At 47.4% G+C, this 20,204-nt stretch overlaps 1 protein-coding gene across 6 annotated transcripts in view; it reads left to right on the top strand.

The window, feature by feature from the left end:
* Positions 1-1,789: 1,789 nt before the first annotated feature.
* LOC135302570 (inverted formin-2-like) overlaps positions 1,790-20,204 on the top strand; it is a 42,309-nt gene continuing 23,894 nt past the window's right edge. The window contains exon 1 of one of the 6 annotated variants that reach the window (XM_064423172.1): positions 1,790-1,910. Coding sequence is in view for 2 of the 6 variants with exons in the window: in XM_064423174.1 (XP_064279244.1) it covers positions 2,429-2,500 (72 nt within the window). In the remaining 4 variants the exon portion in view is untranslated. Of the gene's footprint in view, positions 1,911-1,945; positions 2,244-2,304; positions 2,501-2,547; positions 2,652-3,521; positions 4,060-17,557; positions 20,200-20,204 lie in introns of those variants that run through there. The other 5 variants (XM_064423170.1, XM_064423174.1, XM_064423168.1 and 2 more) reach the window with 5 other exon arrangements.

Genomic DNA, 20,204 nt, shown 5'->3' with positions numbered 1-20,204 from the left:
CAGCAGTTATAATTTGTCCTCCATAAGCAATTTTTACAGCAGTGTGTACTATCCTTCTACATCCAAGCAGGACAGACAAGCACCAAGCATTAGAGTAAGAATGAATAAAGCAGTGAAACATGGAGGAGGAAGAGCTCCCTTGCTCCTCTCCCTGTCTCTCATCTGCCTGAGTACAAGGTCACTGTGAGCTGCAGTCTCCTGTGTGTGACCCAGCTGCCCCATGGTCACACTCCCTGCTGCCCGATGCTCCCATGGACATAACAGGTAAGGATTAGGGGATCTACAGCCCAAGTGCCCCAGTTACAGTCACCACGAGGGACAGAGGGCACAAACTCGATGCTGAAAATGCCTGAAATGAGTGTATGGATGAGACAGCAGGAGGGGAAGCCCCATGGGCCACATCAAGGTGTCCTACCTGTCTGACTTCCACATGGCAAACCCTGGCAGGGCTACTCCAGAATACAAAGGCAGCAGAAAAACACAAAGAAAAGGCAAAATGCTCTCAAACAGGAAAGATTTGGGTTCCCTGTTCTTCTTCATATACCAAAGCAGCAAAAACTTGCAGAGAATGGAAAAAGGGCTAAAGCAAGAACAGCAGCAGCAGCAGCCAAAGACAATTACTATTTCCTAAAAAACAAATAATTCTTTCAAAAATAGTTTTATACCCTTTAGAGAAGGACTGCAGGGGACACATACATTTTTCCCACTCTGAAAATTTGTAAAGCTAAGTATTTACCACCTGAGTATTGCATATGATACCAATTAGAAACATTTGTTTTGGGCAAAAGAAGAAATGATGAGCCACTCTGGTTAACTGCTGTCTCCAAGAGAGGCAGTCTTTTTCCATTTGTCTTCTCTTCCACTAAAAACAGAGGAGTGTTTTATGAGCAAACAGTGAAAGCTCAGGTCTCATTTTCCAATTTGAAGTCTCAGAAGTACTCAGCCCTGTGTTCTTACCCTGTAACTATCCTCCAGTCACCTGTAATCATACTCAGTGGTCTCAGCTTGGCTCTCAGTGGCTTGCAGCAGCCCTCTGCAAAACACTTTATCAGTTGTTTCCCCCCTCTCCATGATTTTCCCTGCCAGGTTTTCTCTGGATGGCTCTGCCTGAAATCAGAACTGACTCATGCCCCTAATGCCTATAGGAGACAGCACTTCTGATCCACGAAGGGAAACACTTTTCCACCAAATTCTCTCCATTTGGCTGTCAATATGTAGCTTAACTCCACTGTTTCGTTGCTTATCTCTAGAGCTGATGTGTTTTACTAATGGAAAAGCATCCTTCTCTTCTGCTGGGTCCACTGTGGCCATCTGAAGTACCATGAGATGTTAAGCTTGTACTGACTTTAGTTTTAGGCTGTATCTGAGTAGATGTTTACATGGTGATACACTCAAAATCTGTGCAAAATGCTCAAATATTAGCTTTACTAGCCCAGTGCAAAGTACAAGATTCAAACATTGTAACAAGCTACCCGGGAAGCGGTTGAGTCACCATCCCTGGAAATATTTAAAAGACACGTCGATGTGGCACTTGGGGATGTGGTTTAGTGGTGGGCTTGGCAATGATGGGCTGTTAACGCTTGGACTCGATGATCTTAAAAGTATTTTCCGGCCGGATCGATGCCATGATTCCATGTTAAAAGTGAAGAGCTTACATTGCAGAGACCGGGGCGCCGGGTCCCTAGAGGAGGGTGGAGGATCCCTTGGGTCTCGGAGCGCCCGGGCAGCCTGTCCCCAGCTTTCGTGATCCCCCAGGGCTGGACGGAGAGGGTCCCCGCGTCGGGCGGGGCTCACCCGCTCGCACCGGGGCAGCGCGGGCTGCCACACGGCTGCGGCCGGGGAGGAGCAGCGCTCGCCTCCAGGATGCCCACGGGACACAGGATAAAGGGACACACCGGGGAGTCTACAGGGTGAGCAGAACCCCTCTGCAGCGAGGGGGACGCAGCACTGGCTCCGCGGACAGCTCTTCCCCGGGGGATGATCCGCCAGCGGGGCTGCCAAGGGCACACACCCGGCAGAACACAGGTTCGGAGCGGCGCGGCGGAACCCCCGCCCGGGAGGAGACAAACTTCCCCGGCGGGGCCGCTCCGGACCCCCCGCCCCGCCCGCGCCCCGCCCCGGAACCGGGCGCGGCTCCCGCGGCGGGCAGAGCCCGGCGCTGAGGGGAGGCCGAGGGTCGGTGGCGTGAGGGGCGCTGCCCGCTGCAGGGTCGCTGCCGCCCCCGCCGCAGGACAGCCGCCGCGGTAAGGCCGAGCTCCGCCGGGGGCGATCGCGGGAGCGGGGTCCCCTCGGTCGGGAGAAGTTGGGCTGGACCCTCTCGCGGGGCTGCAGCCCGGGCGGGCACCCCCGCGCCCGGCTGTGCCGCCGAGACGGGCCGGTGTCCGCGGGGGAGGGAGCTCGCCGCGCCGGAGCTCGGAGCTGAGGAGGGATGGCTGAGCGCAGGGGGATGGAGGCGCGGCAGCAGCAGGGAGGTGTCGGTGGGACCCGGTTGGGGCTGCAGGTGCGGCAGCATCGCTGGGACGGGCCCCGCTGGGACGGGCCCCGCTGCCGCTCTGGCGGTCCCCGGGAGAGGTGGGAGCCGGTCCGGGCTGCGCGCTGTATCTACAGGCGGGATGCAGTCCGGATTGCAGGTGCCGGAGTGGAGCTCACAGGTGGGAGCGGGTCCGGACCGCAGCCCCACCGTGCGAGGGCTGCGGGTTCGGGTTGCCGCTGCTGGTGTCCGGATGGCGGGGGCACGGCGCAGGGGTGCGATGGGGGCCGGGTTGCACGTGTAGGTGCAACGTGGTGCGATGTGTGATGTGCAGCGGGATGTGCTCCTGCTGTGCCTGGGGCTGGCAGAGCATCTCCCAGCGTGGAGGAGATGGATGCCGTGCCTGCGTCTGCGCTGGGCCACTTTCAGGCTTTTATTTTGGCGGATTCTGTGCTGTTATCCAGTGGTTTTCTGACAAGGTCTCGCAAGTCCTGCCCGGTTTTCCCACATAGTTCTCTCCAGCCTCATCCTCCCTTTTGCTCAATAACTCTGCAGTGATTAAATGGCCTCTTGCAACATCATTATACAGAGCTGGATTCCAGAGCTCGTGGGCGGGGAAGGAGTGCTCAGACATACTGATTTTAGAAGAAATACCCCAAAACGGTGCTTGTGGTTGTCCCTCCCTGTACCAGATCAGCACTGTGAGCTGTACGTTCTTTTTTTGGGTTCTTAAGACTGAAGAATTTCTCCGGGTAAACACAGTGCAAAGCACCTCAGGCTCCCTGGTAGACTGCAAGGAAACTTCTGGCTTGAGTTAGTTGAAAAGGAAAGTTGGAGTCAGCAGAGTTACAGTAAGGTTGCCATCGTCCTACTGAACTTGCTCAGAATTTGGGCTGTCTGGCCACTAATCTCATTTCTCTTCCATCCACTTAAGCTTATTTTTCCACTAAACAGAGGCTGCCAAAACCAGAGGGCAGGGGGGAGGGGATCACAGGAATCTGTGAGGATATGAGATTTTTATTTTTTTTTGTCCTAAGTTAATAATCCCATTCTAGGCTGTCATCCAGAAATATTTCTGAAAAAATGCAAGCAGTGTACGAGACCCATTGTATAAAAGATAATCTAAATCTAGGACAGGAAGAGACCTGGCAGGTCAGGAAATCTAAACACAGAATGATATTATGCCTTATTGCACACGACTGTAATTCATTTGTTGCCAGCCTTCTGGGAAGGGGGAATTTCACACCTTAATTGAACTGATATTATAATACTTTCTCCAATATATGGCTTTTTTTCTAATACTTTGTATTTGCACGATGACTGCTTCGTTCTCCCTGTCTGGTGCTTTTCTCTTATCAGTGTAGAAATAGGAGTTGCATGCTTTTCTCTTTACTGTGCAATGCCAAACAAGCTACAACTCGCTGTCTGCTTTCGTGAAGCAGGCTCCAGCTTCTGCTGATCCCTGGCAGTTTTGAGCTGGGCTTCTTAATCTCCGAGTTCCCTGTGGATGAGCAGAGCTGCAGGGCTCAGAGGTCTGTCCTGTGCCTCTCATGTTTTGACACCTCACCTAGAAATAAATCCCTCACCAGGTAGGTGCTGCAATTAACCTCCTCCTCAGGTTCCTCCTGTCCTGTGATCCGGGCTGGGAAGCTGGAATTTTCCTGTCCAGGTGTCCATCTGACTTTTGTTTTCTGCTGTCAGCTCTCATTATATTCCAGTCATTCTATTAATCCCATTTTTATTGCATATCCCTGTGTTCTGTGCTGGTTCAGTATTCCCTCAGCTTTCTGCCACTTGCTCTGTCATGAAGGGAGAAGTTAAGTAGGATGGAGTCTCCCTCGCTTGCAGTAGTGACCCCTGCCAGACTCAGAATGACCCCTTCCATTTCATTGTCTGTCTGACCCTTCTAGGTCTGTACCCCACTTATTACAAATTTTTATCTTTCATTTGCAAACTTCTGATTTCACTGGGCTGCATAGCAAATGGCTTCAAATGTGTTGTAAACTGAACTTTATCCCTGTCTTGTGTGCCAGGTATGCTGGATAGTTTTCCCAGAGTAGCTGAGCAGAAAATTTTTCTTACCAAAGGAAGCTAAGTTGCATTGTGTCCTTCTTTCCACCCAGTTTTCTTCCATGGCATCAGTTATTAGATGTGGGGTTTTTCTGCAGTGATTATTCTGTTGATGAGGATGTTTAATCCCACCACTGTACTGTAACCAGCTGTGAGTAGAAGATGGGTGTAATTCAGCAGTGGGGAGCAGCACAATGTTGCAGACTGGGCAGTGAACGACATTCATCGAGCTGAAACAGCTGAAGGAGCTTCAGACTCAGTGCTCATATCTGAGCTCAGGTTAAGCTCCCACTTGAATATCCTTGCTCTGAATATTTGCAGTAAGGTCTATCAATAATGATTCAGAGAAAATACCACTGAACCAAAGCAGCCAGGTCATGGGGTTACACAGTGACACTTAACAAATCCAGCTCTGCTCAGTCCAAAATACTGCAATTGGTAGATGCAGATAAACATAAGGAGTTATCCCAGCTCTGTTCATTAACATTGTACATTATTTTTTATATAACTAGGTGAAAAATACCACAATATTTTGCAGAAGGTAGACTACAGCATGATATCCCTCGTGTTCAGTGCATAACATCTGCTTCTGAACTAATGTATTATAATCCCTTTGGCATTATCCACTAAGCTCAAGTTTATTCCAGTGTTTCTCAGCATTGCCTGGGCAGCAGTTTATCATACAGTGTTCATGAGCCTGGTCTTGCAGAGGCTGCCTTCATCTCCCAATGGCCAGGAAAAGCACTGAGAGCTGCAACAGGGTGGGCAAACAATCTGTATTTTCATTTTACTGAGATTTCTTCAGTCCTGTGCTGCCAACCAAAATGCTAAGAACAAATTCAGGGAAGGAAACAAGTCACATCAAATTTTGACTGTCTCCTTCTAGCAAAGGGCAGCTTCATGCTCACAGGTCTGGTGTAGGATTGTCACACCATTCCAGTGGCTCCAGTTCTGCAAGCATGCTTTAAGGACCGGAGTGAAGCACAAATTGGAAATGCTTAAAGAAAGCATTCAGGTGACTTTTCAGTGCCTCTCAGATTCCTTGTCAAGGGCAAGTATCCTCTGGCTCCTTTTTCCTAGGAAAAAATAATAATGAGCAACAGCCAAGCTTTTATGATTGCTACCAGATAATGTCAGTGGTAGATGAGCTGATTTTATGAAACTGAGTACGGGAGAAATTAGGGTGTGGGGTTCAAGCATGAGTCCCTGAGTCATTGCTTGGCATCTACAGGAGTGCCCAAAAATTAAAAGTTAGTGATTGTGTAATGTGGCATGTGAACATTTGTTGCTGCTTTTTAGTGAGCCTTTCACATCTGCAGAAAGCATCAGGAGAGCATCTAACAGCATGGTGGGTTTTCTGTTTGATGTAATGAACACATATTGTTCATAGATTCAGCTGTTTCTACTATTTTAATACCTGAGCTGACATTTCAAAGTGCTGGGAATGCTGGAGCCACAGATCAATGAGAATCTTAAGCAAGCAGCAGTGTTTGCAAAAAGCTCTGTAGCATTTGATGGTGTATTTCAAGGTCTCTGAAAAACCATCTGAGTTGGTAAAGGACACCAGCCAAAGCCAGAAAAGACTGAGAGACAGTGGATGAAGTTCTCATTCCGGCGTTGGAGTCACTCAGCTGTTCCCAAAATCTTTAATGATCACAAAAGAAACAGCTCACTTCAGAAGGGACGTTGCTCCAGCACTTTGTGGAGTATCACAAGAGCAGACAAATGAAGAGCTGCCCAATGCTGTAGTTGGTAAGGCCTGCTGCTGAACTTGGCATGGTTGCAGTAATTATCACCAGGTGGTGCTACTTGGCATTGGCTTCCCACTTGTTATTTTTACCAGGACCATTATTCAGCTGAGGTGTGAGCAGTATTAATTGTGTGGAATGTTGGAGGCCAGAGCAGGGATTTGCTCTTTGCACTGCAGTTCCATTAGAGTCTGTGAGCAGGTGTCCTCAGTCACTCCTTGGTGCTGAGAGTTTCAGCTGATGGTTTGCATTGCTGCTCACAAAGTGCCTACAGGCTCTCTGATTTCACCCCAAACCCAACTTGCCAAGCCTTTGTTGCCTCTGCTGCTCCCAAGCTGATGGTTAATACTAACATAGGACATCACTGGTGGCAGCTGGCCACCTTGGAACTGTGTGGGTCTCCACTTTTCCAGATGGGAAAGCTGAGTCACATTTTAACGAGCAAGGACATCAGAGGAATTTGGAGATCACTCCAGGAAAGTGTGGGAAAGGAGGCATCCTGCAACCATAAAACCTTTATGTTTGGATGTACTTTAAAATGGAAAATGTTGGGGATTCTGGCATTGCAGAGGTCAAGTGAGCTCCGCTCCTGTTTGCTCTGCACAGGGAGCCATGGCCACCTGTCCCACCCCTTCCCTGTGTTCCCCAGAGGGAGGGACAGTCCAGCCCCACTGCTGTCCCAGGGGCTGCAAGGCAAGCCCTTCCTTTTTGGGAGGCACAGCCTCTCCCCAGCACACCCTGGCCAGCAGAGGGGATAAAGGTAGGGAGGCAACAACAGCAGAGCCCCTTTTCTCTCTCCAGATAAGTGATTGAGGTTGGTATCATCTTGATTTATTTCTTTATTTATTTATAATTGTGGTGAGCAGCTCTGCTTTTGCCAATGCAGCAGGGGCATAACTGTTGCACTCTCTCTGTGGGTTAAGTTGCATTATTTTTAATGAGGCAGCTATCTCCATGCTGCTTCTGTTCTGCTGGCTTCCCCTTTCTGGGAGCTCTCTGCTCTTTGCTTGTCCTGCTTTTCTGTTAAGTCATTGCTGAGCATGGGCTGGAAGCAGTGAGCTAAGCATTGGCTTTATTTTCTGACAGAGGCCCCAGTTGGAAACAGAAGTTCCCACAGTACAGGGCAGCAGCTTTTTGTGAGCAGGGCTTTTCTTCCCACAGCCTGCCAAGAAGTCAAACTGTGGCAAATCAACTCATCCCATCAACTGGCCCAAATCAAGGTACTTCACTAAATGAAAGGATGGCCCCTGCTGCCAAAGGATTTGCTGCCAGGAGTGGGTGCAGCCCTCACGGGCTGGATGTGCCACTCAAGGGCTTCAGGAGGAGAGGCAAAGCCACACAGCCCTCCTGGACCATTCCTTGTGCACACCTCTTCCATCAGCACTGCAGTGCTGAGCCCATTCCCTCTGTCCCAGCGGGTCCCTTGGGGGCACTGGGGGGTTCTGGGGTGCAGCTCTGGGGTTTTGCCCCCCTTGCAGCTCACAGCTGTGCACCCTGGGTGTCTGCCTCCACTGCATCAGCTGTGTGAGTAAGCCTCCCTCCTGCCCCAGAAACAGCCACAATCTCCTCTGTGTGTTTCTAGCTCAGAAAAGGCTGATTCATTCTCTGAAGCAGATTAATTACTTCTGCTATTTAGAAAGGAAGAAAAAAAAAAAAGATAAATCCTTTAGAATTGGTCAGCTTAACTTTCAACTGCATGCACAATGCAGTGAAGCAAATCTGCTCTGAGCCAGAGCAGAAAAGTTCACACAGAGTAAGAAACTGTAAGAATGCAATATTTACCTGTCATGTCAGCAGTGGGCTTTGCAATTTAGAAAGTATTTGTGAATGTGTCTTCTTCTTGACTTATATGACAAATGGTGCAAATGTGAGCCTGCCATGAAGGCAAACCAGGGAACAAATATTTTTATTCCCTGATACATTTTATAACTTGCTTCCTTTCTGGTTTGTGTCATGCCGATGTGGCAGCAGGCTCCCTGAGTAGCTCTCATCTGAAAACTGGCTGAGCTGCTCCATTTCTCCCTTGGAAGGCTGCTTTCCAAGCCTGTCTGGCTGTGCTCACTTGTTTATGCGCTGATGGGCTGTAGTTTCCCATTTCAGAACAAGCTGTCCAATATTCATGAGTTATTTCATATTTACCCAGTCCTGAAGCTTCTTTTATAAGCCTGGGGATAAATTTTGGGTTTTGTTGTTTCCATTACTGGAAATGGACTGAACCTCTGCAAACATTACCAAGCCTTAAATAAGGCCTCTATTTATCTAGAAAGGAAGGGAAAGAACTAACACAAAGCTAAATTGATTTACAAGCCTGTAATTCCCAAACCCCTGTTCTGATAACACTTGTAAGAAAGCAAGCCATATGTGAAGAGATGAATCACTTATAAAATTATATCCTAATATTCATTGTATATTAACTTATCAGACAAATATAGTGATTTTCCTCTTCAAGATTAATGACAGCCACATGTTCAGCTGGCATAAAGCACTGCAAGTCTTTGCACTATGCAAACCTGAGGATATGATTGAACAATTGATTTCTTTGCAAAGAACAGTATCTAAAGTGATAAGAAAAACTGAAAAAGGTCAAAATGATAATCATTAGATATCCTACTTGTATAGGAAGATCATTTTGACCAAGCATGAGACCTTTCCCATGATCCCCAGTTGGTTGGGCCATACTGAAATCTTTTCACATTAATACAAAGACTGGGTTGGAACTGGAAAGTTAGTGTCTAGGGGGACAATTTTGGGTCCTCTCAAAACAGCTGGAATGAGCACTGTAGCAAAATGAAAGGTTAAACTCATTAATGTTTTAGGATTACTGTGTTATAAAATAGGCTCTTCAAACTTTTTTACCCAGCGGCAGAGAAAATACTCTGAGGGCATCTTTGGAGTGGATTAATGTTGAAATCATGCTAAGCCAGCCTTCTTCAAGCATTTATTTTAAACAGCTCAAATGCTTAACTTCTTGAATCAGCAGCTGAGCAGGTTCTCTCATTAGCCTTGGTAATGTTCACATTCACACAAGCGAGCAGGAAGGTCCCTGGCAGTATCTGGGGCTGTTCTCCTTAATGTGTGCAATACCTGCTTCACCCATGCCATTAGGAATCCTGGCTGTGGCCAGCCTTATCTGAACAAAAACACTCAGGATGTTTGCATTTGGGCTGTTCAGCAGATGAGATACCAGCCCTGTGATTCAGCAGCAGCTGAATGGAAAAGCTGATCTCGGTAGAAGGGAATTGCATTTGCAACCGGTTTGGAGAACAGCTCGAAAAACACTTCTGCACCATTCTGGTGTCTTGGGAGCTCTGTTCAGAAGGGATGTCTGTAAAAATGGGTCTGGGTAGTTCTTTGGCTTAGTAATGTCCTCAACCCTTTCTTCTGTGGACCTCCAGCATCAGACTGGTTTCTAGGGAAGAGCTACTGCCTGCCTGGAGATCTTCACCCTTGTGCAGGTGGGGAGGGTTTGTGCTTGTGCTTGTGCTGGAAGGACACAGCTAAACCCTGGGCAGGACCTGCCTGCCTCTCTCCCTCTGGGGCAGGGCTCAGAAGGTGTTTTTTTTCTGTAATTACATCTTTTTTCTGCTGCAGCACCAGCATGTGTACCAGGGAGCAGAGTTCAGCTGCTGTGGCACCCTTCATCCTGGCAGTGCCTAAGCAGTTCCCCTGCAGCCTTAGCTTGGGTGCACTATATGCATGCAGGATAAATAAACAGTAAGTATTAGCCTTCTTACCTATGTTTAGCAGCACATAAATCCTTTAGAAACCTGTTCATGGCTCTGTGCTCTGCTGGTGCAGTTTGGGGTTTTGGCAGAGATTTTTGTCAACACCTTTCCAAATTAAGCTCCAAGTTCCTCACAGTTCCTAGTTTAATCTCCTCAGGTGAGGTGAATTTATCCATTTAATTTACCCATTTTGTGAATAGTGTAATCTGTAGTCTCCCCAAAACACCCTCCCCATGTTTCTTCTTTGCAGAAGCTTCCTACCAAAATGCAGGGCATAAAACATAAAGGATGTTTTAAGCAGATCAACCCCATTAGATATAAAGTTCCCGGAAATGTGCTACTGGCAGTAGCAAAGTCCTTTATTTTTGTTATCTGAAGTATTCATCAGATAAAGACTACTTCAGAAGGCTTTTTTTTTCCTGCTTTTAACATCCTCTGAAGTGAATGCATTCAGCCACAAAGCAATTGGAGAGCTGGAGGGATGTCAGTCTTCAAGGAGAGTAGAGAAATTCAGTAAGAGCCAGCAGCAGTCAGCTCTGCAGTTCCTGTCTTGCTCCTGTGGTTTCCTGAGGATGCTCAGATGTCTCTGCTCCCCACAAGGGAGCAAACTGGCTGCTGTCCCTGTGCTGTCCCCATACCTGGGAAGGTCATCATTAGTTCACCCCATTTACATCCCAGTAGCTCTTCTGGCATCTCCTGCTGCCCTCTGTGTATAAGGTCATGTTGTAATGGCCAGAAGCCTTGTGAGCAGGGGGAGGATTTGACTATTCCCTTAAATTTTATTTTGCTCTCTCCCTAAATTTGTATGTCTTCTTCCATGCCTAATTCTCCTTCAGTACCATTTCAGCACTTTGTTTAACATTGGTCCTTCAGCTTACTTAACTCAGAGCTCAGTTCTCAGATGAACAGAGAAATTGATTTATTTCCCTAATTTTGAATAAATTGAGTTTATTTCCCTAATTTTCTCCCTGTAGACATGTAGTTGTTATCACTGGCCCCACAGGTGCCAGAGTACCCAACAAAAGCCATCACAGACATGCAGAGGTGAATATTGCACCTCAGATTCTTGAATAACATCTGTGCTGATGTTTGGTGATTTAGAAGGGAGTCATATGAGGCATTTTAGGCAGGATCACCTAGAAACAGCCATTGCAGCAGACCTCTGGCCCAAAGTGAGCTGGGTGTTCCCTTTCCAAAACCCTTGACATGACTTCCGTGAAAAGACACTGGCATGGGAATAAATTTGTCACAGAAATATAGAGCAGCGAGAAGACACTGATTGCTGTAATTAGGAATAATCTAATTCCTTAAGGCAAATGGGTTGTATTTATGTCTGTTTAATTGGATTCCTGAATTTTGTGGACTGGCCATGTGGGCAGTCAAGCCATTGCACTGTGATTCAGAGGCAGCAGAGTGATACTCAAAAAGTAGAGGGTCTCTGCTATACTTTACCTAAGATGGAACTAAACTCTTACTTTGTGATGTAATCTGTTTGATTTTGGTGTAGTTACTATTCAGAGGACTACCAAATCATCTGCTAGAAAATTGGGGTAAAATTGGGCTGATTTGCTGGGGGAAAACCATTTAGCCCTCTCTCTGAGAAACTTGGAAGTTCATGTCCTTGTGGCCTGCAGAGGAGCAGTGCAGCCTGAGAGCTGATTTTCCTGCTTTTCAGCCCAATTTCTCCACTTCTGCTTTTTTGCTTTTGGTTTTTCTGAGGGTTTTTTGTGGGGTTTTCTTTCATGTCAGAAATTATGGAACCTTTCTAGAAGGAGAAACATTTCTGTAATTTGTCAGATCTAGGCTTCAGATGAAACCTGATGGGACCTGATTGATAACCTTTTACATTGCTTCCATGGATTTCAAGGACAGGAATTTGTACCATCACAATCCTTTCCTTGCAGGATTTTTTTCCTCTTATATTTTATTTTTTCCCCTAAAACCTCTGTGAGCCTGGTCCTGCTCCCAAGAGACAGATTAGTGACTAATCTTTTGAGGCCTTGGGGATTACACTTCGGGGGTGCATGAAATGTGAGGGGACATTCATTTGCTGCTGTAAAACCCATCCTGAATTAACAATAGCCTTGGATTGTATGGGCACACCCCCGGAGTGTTTCCTATGGCAGGATGGGGAATTATGCAGAGTCATTTCCCTGGACATTACATTGTTATGGTGAAGCTGTTTTAATTAGAAAGCACATGGGCAGTTTGGTCTCTTAAAGGCCAACTGAATTTGGACCAAGGGGCAGACACATCAGTGTATTTCTAATACTGGTGGAGTCGTGCTCATGTACACAAGGGTTGAATTTCCCACCTAAGGCAGGAAGTCTCTTGTTGTGGGTTCCAACTTTTGATCTGGGAGGTTCAGTTCAGGGTAGAACCTCACAGAGTAAGAAATAAACATTTAAAGCCTAACAAACCCCTGAGCCAGGCAGGAGGCTTATGCTGAAATGGGCCATGTTGAAATATTCACAATTTAATAATGACTGGGTTTCAGTTAACACCTCCCAAGAGGCCGAGTGGATGCATTTTGCAGCTGTGGCTCACAAACTAGCTTTCACATTAAATATCAACCAGAAAGGCAGAGAGATGTTTTCTGTAAAAAAGAGCTTTTAATGTCTTCAGAGCCCATAAAAGCTGGGCTGAAGCTCACCAGGACCTCAGTGGTGCCCAGTGAGAGCAGAATTCTGGTCACTGAGCCCCTGTCCAGGGGACACTGCCTGAGCTGCCAGCCTTTGCTATGTGGCCCCTCTCCAAGGGTGGGCAGCCTTGGGTTAGACATCCTCAATGTTTTAAGCTGTTCTGGTTCTTCCAGCATTGCAGAGACCCCTGAGGCCTTGCACTGTTTAAAGCTCTGGTGCCACAAAGCTGGAAAACCCAGCTCAGCTTATGCAAGATGCCAGGGGCTGTCCCCACCCACAGCTGTGCTCTCCATCCCACCGCCCTGACCACCCTGCATCCTCTTTTCTCCTTCTCATTCTTTTTCCTTTCCTTTGCCAGATCCCTGCTTTGGTCATTTCCCTGCTTTGAGTCACCCCATGCCAGGAGTGCTTTTTCATACTGGGACACAGACATGGAATGGGGGAAAGGCTCCCACCTTGCCAGCCCACAGGGAAGTGACACCAGCACAGGGTGAATGAGGATGACAAATGGCATGCAAACACCTGCCCTGGAGGCTACAGAAAAGTCACTTCCTTGCACCTTTCCGGTGGTATTTGCATACTATCAGACACTGACATCCTGTTGAACTTTCTTAGAGTGTGTGAATTATAAAGACACTCATTTGGGGATTTACGGTGTATTGACTGAAGGTTGCTTGATGAGAGAAGGAGAAAAGGATCTGCTTGGGGAAGGAAGGGCTCACAGAACTGGTTGAGAAGTATCCTTCCACGTGGGAGAGACAATGGAATAATTTGGCTTCAGCTCTGAGGTAGGAATTCTTCTCTCTGCCAGTTTTCTCTGTCCTCTTGGCATCCTGGGGAGGTTTTTAAAAACATCAACAAAAAAAAAAAAAGGGGGCTATAAAAGGGTTTTGGCTGTCATATCTGCTTGTGTGACAGCTTCCCACAGAGCAGAAGCCAAGAGTCTTAGAAAGTTGCCACTGCACTGTCCATGTTGCTGGGTAACAGTTTCTGCTCCTCACATGACCCCAGATGACAATAATAAACTGCATCCCAAAATGCTGAATGGTGCTGAAATCACTGGCAGATGGAGCTGCTGCCCCTGCCTGAGTGTGTGGGCACTGGAGCAGGGGAAATCTCCAGGCCCACCTTATTCCCATCAGAGTTTCCATGGGGTCTGGATGCGAGTGCCATCCCTTTCTGGCTGGAGTCAGGATGCCCCTCTGGCTGCTGGCAGCAGCAGTGGGAAGGACCAGGGTGAAGCTCTGGTGCCTCATTTGGTGCAGCACAGCTGGGGCTGGCATGGGGCCAGTGCTGGCCACCACCTCCCATCCCTCCAGCGTGGAAGCCGCTGTGCCTGCCAAGGCCTGTGGTAGCACCTGAGGGTGCCCAGGGTTCATACCCACCGTGGAAAGCTTCTAGTACTGGTTTGTGTGACTCACACAGATAAGCCACTTTCCCCCCAGTGGCAGTGGCCATTACAGAAACAAAATCTGACAGCTGCACCAGTGTGGTTTAAACCTGGCTCACCACGGTAAGGGAAGTGATTATTGTGTGTCTTCACACTTAGAGTAACAAAGAGTGGTTTCAAACCCATTTGAAGCTAATCTCGTGGAGCCTCTCATATAAATAGGGGTTTAGAGGCCACTGAAGAGCCTGACAGAAATGTCCTTGAGCATCTCGCTTGAGCTTGATTTGTTTGTGGTCCTTTAGCAGCCCAATGAGAAATTTGTTTATTTACTGAGGTAGAAGGCACCAGCAATTTTTATTTTTTTTTTAAACTGGTTGGGTTAAACCTGGTGTAACTTCACTGCTACCAATACATACTGGATAGACACATTTAATCATTTTGAGGGACATCACACAATAGTGTAGTTTGTAGTTGCTCAGGAAAGAAAAGCTGTGCTGGCACACAGCATTCTAATAGTGCTGAATGGGACTGAATCAGAACAACATGTTTTTCCTTTATTTGTGAAAGAATAAGCTATACTGGCAAAATACATACAAATGTATACCAGTATGGCCACTCTTTGTCTATGCACTGAAGTCCTTTTCTGGGAATTTGCTGCCAGCAGAAGCCATTGCCAGCCCAGTGCCAGGCCCATTCCGTGTGGATGGCACAGTTCCTGCCCACCAGCTGCAGCAGGGTGTGTGTCCGTGCTCCCTCATCTCCTAAAGACAAAATATTCCCCAAAATGGTTTGCAGCACTGCTGAGGCCACAGCTGACCTGGGCTGTGTTGTGAGAGCTGCTGTAGGCTGTGCCTAAGCAAAGCACAGTGTGCCAGAGACCTTCCTCAGTACTGAGGAGCAAGAGTGGGCACTCTTTCCAAAACCTTTTCATTTTCTGATCATAAATCACACATTCTGGCCTCTGATATGGGTGATCTACAAAATATGTAGATCTAAAGACTGCTGAGACTGCTGACCATGGCAGCAGAAGGTTGGAGCAGCACTTGCTGGGGCAAGGTCTGTTGTGCAAACCATGCCTTTGGTTTGCTTGCCTGAATTTCCCACCATGCCCTTATCCTCAGCTGCCCTGGGAGACTAAAAATGCTGCTGGTTGCTGCAGACACTGATGGGCACACACTAAGGGGCCAAGTTGCTGTCTAAAATAGAGATCTGTGGTTTCCCCCAGCTTGTCTTGGTGCATGGGAGGATGGTTTGTTGGCCTTGATGTGGGTGAGCTCTTCCGACACTGCACAGGAAAACAACAGCACAAATGAAAGCAAAACGAGAGGTGAAGGAAACACATCACACTTCCAGAAGTGACTTTGGAAAGCACAAAGCCAGGATGTTGATTCTTTTTAGGCACTGAGTAGTCTGACATGTTGCAAAATACAAAGGCTTGGCGTATTCCCAGCAGCAGAGGGAAAACTGGAGCTCCCCAGAAGCGAAACCTGTCATTAGCAGTCAGCCAGGCAGAACAGGCTCCTGAATGCCAGGAACAGGCATGGAAGGGAGGGGGACTGAGCAGCATAAAGGAGCTTTTCTCACCCTGGCAGTCTTGTGGAGGGGAGCAGAGGGCTGTGAGGGCAGCATGTGGGATTGGGATGCTCCCAGAATTCTTCAAAGGGCAGCAAGGAGCTGCTGTTCCCCCTCACACACACCAGCCCCAAAGTCCCATTCTTCTGCATAGGCAGTGGGTCTGCTTCCCAAAAAATCAGAATAGTTTTGACCTGCAGTTTTTCTCCATTTTGTTTTCACTCAATTATACTTAGCTGCCCTGAGAAATCTCTTTTTACATGTCCTCCCCAGTCCTTGCTGTGATCCGTGTCATCCTGGAGGCATGTAATAATTTAGACTGAAAGCTGTGCTCCGCAGCTCTGTTCTCTGCAGCTTCACAGGATGGAGGAAGTATTGATGTGCCCTGATTTATCTCCCACAGATGTCATCTCCCTAGGAGTGGACTTGAAGGACAGAGAGGCACAGAAAACTGAATCTGGGAAGGAACTGATTTAGACAGAAAGGAGGAGAAAGTTTTACAGATCAGGTTGGATGGATGCAGGGAACATTATAACTTTGCAAACCCAGTGATCCAAAGAGTTGGCACCATGAATTGTGATGTTGCTGTTGCCACGTGCAAGAACACAAACTCTCAGGATACCTTTATGTTTCCCAAAGGAATCTCCTATAATTAAGAGTACTTTTACATTGATGCTGCTTTAGACCTTCTAGCAGTCTTCCAATAGTTAAGGGGCCCTACAGGGAACCAGAGAGAGAATCTCCATCAGGAACTGTAGTGACAGGACAAGGAGTAATAGGTACAGATTCAAAGAGGGGGAAATTTTTTTGCTGTGAGGGTAGCTAGACACTGTGACAAGTTGCCCAGAGAGGTTGTGGATGGCATCCAGGCCAGGCTTGATGGGGCTTTGAACAACCTGGTCTGGTGGGAGATGTCCCTGCCCATGGTAGGGGAGATGGGACTAGGTGATCTTTAGGGTCCATTCTAACCACTTAACATTCTGTGATTCCCCATCAGGGCTAACCAGCTTCTGAGGGTGAGAAGATGAGGAGAGGTTTGCATTTAAGGCATGCAGATGTGGCACGTGGGGACATGGTTTAGTGGTGGCCTTGGTGGTGCTGGGTAAATGGTTGGACTCTGTGATCTTAAAGGTCTTTAATCTAAGCTAAAGCATTCTATGGTTCTTTGTTGTGGCTGTGAGTGTCCCCACAGCAGCAAGCACACACACACTGCCAGGCTGTGCCCCAGGGAGCAGCACCCAGCCCCAGTGCTGAGCAGGCAGCTGGGAGAGAGCGTGAGTGCTGCAGGCATGGGCAGACACAGGGTCTGGGGACATTGCTTCCACCATCACAGCCCTGGGAAACAAAAAGCAAAGCTCCCCGTGGCCTTCTCCTGGCAAAAGGTGAGGTGTATTCAGCTGTCCTGTCTGGTTTTGTCAGGGCACGTTGCTTCCCTTGGCCAGCATAGTCTGAATAGCCCCTGTGAGGCAGCCAGATAGATGTGTTCCATTTCCATCCTCGTCTGTCTCGCTCTGCTGGGATCATTTACCTGCTAACAAGCTCCTGTGGTCAGAGATAAAAGGCAAAACCAGCAGCCCTTTAAGGATGTATCCGAACATCTTTGCAACACTTTGCTTCATGGAAAATATGGAAAGATGTTGCATTCACAATATATCACTCTTATCTGTGTTTGTAAACAGATTTATCACACCATCTGCAAAGTCGTATTGCCATCTCCTCCATATTCATTTCCTTTCCATTTATATAGTACAGCTCCTGTTTATTTTATTCCCTTTTTACAATTAGCTACATTAGCTACCTTTATCCTCTCCTACAGAAAGGGTGCACTCTGTGTGGGGAAGAATATTTAATCAATCCAATTTGTTCATTTTAGTGCATGAAAACACAAGCCAGGATGTTTGGAGAGGTGCTGCCCGGTTCTGTTTCTCATCTCTTCACATCTGTGCGGAGCAGGTGGGAGGGAAGGATAATTCAGAACAAATCTGCTGGTAAACAGGATGCTCTCTCGGTATTTCCTGCCTCCTGTTGCACTGGTGGAACTTAATTTTCAGGAATCAGCTAAGCCTGAGGTCAATAATGCTCTTGTAATTTCTCTGACTTGCTGTAGCTGATACAATATAATACAAATACAATATAATGAGGCATTCATATATCTGAGAGCAAAAAGTCAGCCTGCATTGTTATCTGGCTGGATAAGAAATGTTTACACATGTTCAAGTGAAAAAAGTGATTTGCTGAGTATAAATAAAGTCACAGAAGAGAAGAGGAGCTTGCAGTTGGCAGCCACTTCTGCAGCCCCAGGGGCTGACCAGCACCCAGGTCAGATGGTTCTCAGTACTGCCCCAGACCCAAGGTCCAGCTTGACCCCAGCACTGGGAAGAGATGTCTGGGCTCCCTGCACAGTGTGGAGGAGAATTTCACTGCAGGGGGACCTCTCCAGCCCCATGGCTGTGGATTTGCTGTCACCATAACTGGTGAGAGGTACAGGATGCTGCCCCATCCCCAGGGCTGTGAACCTGGGACAGGAAACTTTTACTTCCCTCCCTCCAATGAGGAAAGATTTCTCTTCTCCTTTGCATCAAGCCTAACCCAGATTCCTGGGCTTGAATACAGGGGAGGGGTTGGGGTTGACTAATCCCAAAAAGAATTTTACCAAGACTGAGTAAGGGCTCTGGACTGCAGGGAGTGATGACAAATCTTGGAAACTCAAGCCTGTGCTTTGGCAGGGAGGTTTGTTTGGGGATTGGTTGGGTTGGTTTTTTTATGGTCCTTTTTATCACTTTTCAGCTGTACAGTGTGTTCTCAGATGGTATATTTGCCACTTCATGGTTTTGGATCATGACCATCATTTTTTCAGCTAACAGAACAGGGAGCAACTGGTGCTTGGCCAGCTTCTTTCCTACTGAAGCAAAAGAAAACTCTGCAAGAGGCTTTCTCCAGAGCTCTCTAAATGAATTTTCTGTCACCATTTCCTGCTAACTCTTCCCCCTCTCTGACCTCTCAATGCAGACTTTGATGTTCTGAGCTGCCAGAAAGTCCCACCATCACATTTTCTCAGGGAAATTTTTCAAGTGTCCTACCCCATCACACTTTGCATCTTTCCAAGAGGCATATTTAGGCCCATAATATCATGCCTGTCACTAATCAGTGAGCAAATCTTTTGGCTGTATATTTGCCAAGGGGATATTGCCAAAATGACTCTTTGGGTAAAACAGAAGCCATGCAGCTCTGCTGCAGGGAAGGAGCCAAGACCTTTCTTAATGGCACGGTCCCCAGGAAAAATCACAAGGCAGGCTCCAACCAGTGTAAAGGGTCTATTCTTTATGTTGGCTTTCTGGAAACAAAACCCTCCAGGGATTACTTAGTTTAGATTTTTCAAGCATTTTTTTCTAGTGCCTGTTGGGCTAGAAAGCCTTGTGCTCAAGCTGGGCAGGGAAAATAAGAGTCTCCCATAATCCCTTCAGTCCCCTAAATGCTGAATTTTGGGGCCAACTTGCCCCAGGCTATTTTGAGCTCTTTGCAGGCTCAGCAGCCCAGGGGAACAGAGGTACTGGTGGTAGGGCAGGACAGGGAGATAGCATTGATTTTTGTGGGCAAACTGTCATCTATGGGAGTAATTCAGCTTTAAAGCAGAATCACAGATCCACAGAATATTCTGGGTTGGAAGGGACCCACAAGGATCATCAAATCCAACTCTTAAGTGAAAGGCCCATATGGGGGTCAAATCCACAGCCTTGGCATTATTAGCATGGTGCTCTGACCAACTGAGCTAATCCCAGTGGCCAAAACCATTGCATGCAGCCTTGAAAAGGACCTGCATTGTGTGACTTGATCCCTGGGAGTCTGAAAAATAATAATCCTGCCTAAAACCATAAAATCTGGCACCAAGAGTTAACACTTGGCTTTGCAGTTTCTGTGTGCTGAATCAGTTCCTGGCTTTCCTTGCTGCTGATGGCCTGGCTGGACAGGCCATATCCTCCAGGGAGATGGGCCATTGCTCCCCATCTCCAAAAAAATGCTCTGCTGTTTTTGTTACCAGCCTCCTGCTGCTGTACCTGCACTCACAGCCTGTCAGGCTCTCACATTATCAGGCATAAACACCATGTGTACAAACATATTTGCTATTACAGCAGACAGGAAGGGATTAAGTGAGTGCTATAAAATTAACCTCAACATCAGTCAAAAGAAACAAAAGCGAAAAAGGAACAGAGTAATCAGATGCTCTTACGAGCAGGATATGCTCAAAATGATTTCTCCATCCCATTACAAATGCTTAGAAACTGCACAGCCTCTCCAGCACAGTGAGGTTTTGAAGTGGTTTAATGGGCATTAGGAGTTCAGAGCTGATAATGCTGCTTCCAACCTTTTCACTGCATGAAAACAGGTAGTGGCAATTGACTGGTGCAAATTTGCTACTTTTAAAGCTGTATTTGCTGGCTTGGATGTGCTAAAAGTCTCTCCACAGAGTCTTCAGAGCCTGAATATAATGTGTGTGGTTAAAGTGGGGATATATTGAGTTTCTTCAACAGAGGACTGGTTCCAGTGTGTGCCCTGCATGCTGGAGAGCTGGGACCTGCTGTAGGTGGG

Source organism: Passer domesticus, chromosome 6 (genome assembly GCF_036417665.1).
Source record: "Passer domesticus isolate bPasDom1 chromosome 6, bPasDom1.hap1, whole genome shotgun sequence".
In the NCBI taxonomy this organism is placed as follows: domain Eukaryota; kingdom Metazoa; phylum Chordata; class Aves; order Passeriformes; family Passeridae; genus Passer; species Passer domesticus.
This window is presented reverse-complemented; position numbering and strand designations above follow the sequence as displayed.